The sequence below is a fragment of the Pezoporus wallicus genome, unplaced genomic scaffold, assembly GCF_028554395.1.
Source record: "Pezoporus wallicus isolate ANWC-B61680 ecotype Strahan unplaced genomic scaffold, APGP_CSIRO_Pwel_v1 contig_14251, whole genome shotgun sequence".
Taxonomy (NCBI): Eukaryota; Metazoa; Chordata; class Aves; order Psittaciformes; family Psittacidae; genus Pezoporus; species Pezoporus wallicus.
Window position 1 is genome coordinate 1 of NW_026636314.1, and position 2,208 is coordinate 2,208.

At 62.7% G+C, this 2,208-nt stretch overlaps 1 protein-coding gene across 1 annotated transcript; it reads right to left on the reverse strand.

Annotated features, from left to right (window-relative positions):
• Positions 1 to 1,009: 1,009 nt before the first annotated feature.
• LOC130594214 (gamma-secretase subunit APH-1A-like) lies at positions 1,010 to 2,112 on the reverse strand. The gene is made up of 5 exons (XM_057399960.1): positions 2,036 to 2,112; positions 1,769 to 1,891; positions 1,559 to 1,686; positions 1,238 to 1,361; positions 1,010 to 1,129 (listed from the first exon to the last, which is right to left on the reverse strand). The coding sequence occupies exons 1-5, from the start codon at positions 2,043 to 2,045 to the stop codon at positions 1,065 to 1,067; spliced, it is 450 nt and encodes a 149-aa protein (XP_057255943.1). The 5' UTR covers positions 2,046 to 2,112; the 3' UTR covers positions 1,010 to 1,064.
• Positions 2,113 to 2,208: the final 96 nt, after the last annotated feature.

The following is a 2,208-nucleotide window of genomic DNA, read 5'->3' on the forward strand; positions in this document are numbered from 1 at the left end:
ATGAGATGGATGGGATGGGATGGTATTGGCTGGGATGGCATGGATGGGATGAGATGGGATTGGGATGGGATGGATGGAAATATATGGGATGGGATTGGGATGGGATGAGATGGGAAGGGATGAGATAGGATGGGATGAGATGGGATGGATGGAATTACATGGGATGGGATTGGGATGGGGAATGGGGTGGGGGTGGGATTTGGGGTTCACCCCAACAATGTCCCTAAGGTGAAGGCATCGCCATCATCATCGGCGCCCTGGGTGCCTGCATCGGCCTCTTCCTCAGCATCCACTTGGTGGCCAAGAGGATGCGGTGAGAGGCTCTGGTCCCCCCCCAACCCCTGGACCCCCCCCTCACCCCCCCAAGGGCTGTCTCAGGGTCACCTCAACCCCTTTTTACCCCCCCCCCCCCCCAAAGCAGCGTGAGGAGGAGCCAGGAGCAGGACATCGTGTTCAAAGCCTCCTCCCGTCGGGCCCCCTCCAACCACAGCCACCCCTGAACCCCCCCGGGGGGGGGCTCCCAGTGACCCCCACCCCATGGTGTGACAGAAATAAAGCCCCTTCCCCCCACAGTGGCTCTTTGATGGGGGGGGAATGGGGCTGGGATCAGTACTTGGACACCCGGGTGTCCCCCCCTGCTTTGAAGTGGAAGGAGAAGATGGGGGGGGCCCAATCCTGCCCCCCCCCCATGGCACCATTGCTCTTGTAAAAGGGTTTTACTCTGAATCCACAAAAATAATTTACCCCCACCCCCCCAAAACTGCTCAGCCACCAATGGGGGGGGGGGCACGGCACCCCCAAACCCAGCTCTGTGCCCCCCCAAGCATCACCCCATTGCCAAGAGGCCAAGGTGGGGGGGGGATGTGATGGAAGGGGAAGGGGGGGGTCCTGCCCCCAGCCCCTCGCTGCTGCTGCACCCTGTGAGGCCCAAGGGAAGATTCCCCTTGGGAAAGGGCTGGGATTGGGAGCCCCTGTGTGGGCCCAGCGAGGGAACAGCACCGGAGGGACCGAGCGGCCGTGGCCGAGGCAGCAGCAGGAGATTCCAGAGGCCGGGAATGGGGCTCTCAGTCCTCACAAGGCACCTGCAGCGCTGAGTACATCATCACGGTGCTGTCGTCCTCCTGCTTACCTGGGGAGGAGGGGGGGGACAAGGATGCAAAGGGGGTGCAGGGGGGCTCAGGACCATCAGGAGCCCCCCATTAGCCCCCACATCCCCATCCCACCCCCCAAAACTCACAGGAGAGGCACTTGAGGACGTTGTGGAAGGAGCCCCCGGCAGTGACGAAGGCCCAGAGGCCCGTGCCCAGGGTGATGATGAAGATAGGGACCAGGCTGGCTTCGTACCAGGGGTTCAGGAATGTCTTGGGATGGAGAGGGATGCGTTGGGAATGACATGGGGAGGGGGGGGGGCAGAGCAAATCCAACCCCTTGAAGCCTTCCAAGTCCTGCCCAAGGGTTTCCCAGCAGGAATTGCCCATTGAGACCCCCCCCATGGATCCAGAGGCTGAAGCAGCACTTGGGGTGTCCCCGGGGAGGGGGGGGGGGGGCAGGCACTCACCAGCCCCGAGGTGAGGAGGTGACTGGTGACCACCAGCCCCAGGCCCCAATAGCGCCGGCGCTCGCAGGCGTCGAAGAAGACGATGCCCCAGAAGGTGTGGAGCAGAACCAGGGCCATGGTGATGAAGGCTGCAAGGGGGGGGAAAGAGCATTCACACCCCCCCTTCCTTCCTCTTCCTCCCGCTGGGGAAGGGCCTGGCTCCAACCCTACCTGAGGTGATGAAGTAATAGGGGGAATCCCCATGGATGCCAACGATTCCCGGCCCCATGGCGTCGGCCAGGATGTTGATGACGGAGAAGATGCCGCTGATGATGCCGAAGGAGAGGCCGGAGACTGTGGAAGGAGAAGAACCCGGCTCAAAGCAAGCCAGAAATCAGCACAGGGGAAGAGTTGGGAACGGCGCTGGAGCGGCCGGGATGGGCGATTCCTGCTCTTGGGAAGCCCCGGTGGGGTGAGCGGGACCAGCCCGGTGCTCACCGTAAGCCATGTGCCGCAGGGAGAGGGGGGATCGCCCGTCCTCGCTGATGGTCCCCAGCCCTTCATCGGCTTTCCTGCAGGGATGAGGCAGGAGGAATGAGGGGAGAAGGGGAAGGGGGTCGGAGCCAGCTCATGGGATGGGTTGAAAGGGACCTTAAGGCTCCATCCCTTGT

Coding starts and splice junctions, on each gene's coding strand:
- LOC130594214 (XM_057399960.1), bottom strand. Junction 1,362..1,558: donor ACCTCCTCACCTCGGGGCTG/GTGAGTGCCTGC, acceptor CTCCATCCCAAG/ACATTCCTGAACCCCTGGTA. Junction 1,130..1,237: donor CGTCCTCAAGTGCCTCTCCT/GTGAGTTTTGGG, acceptor CCTCCTCCCCAG/GTAAGCAGGAGGACGACAGC.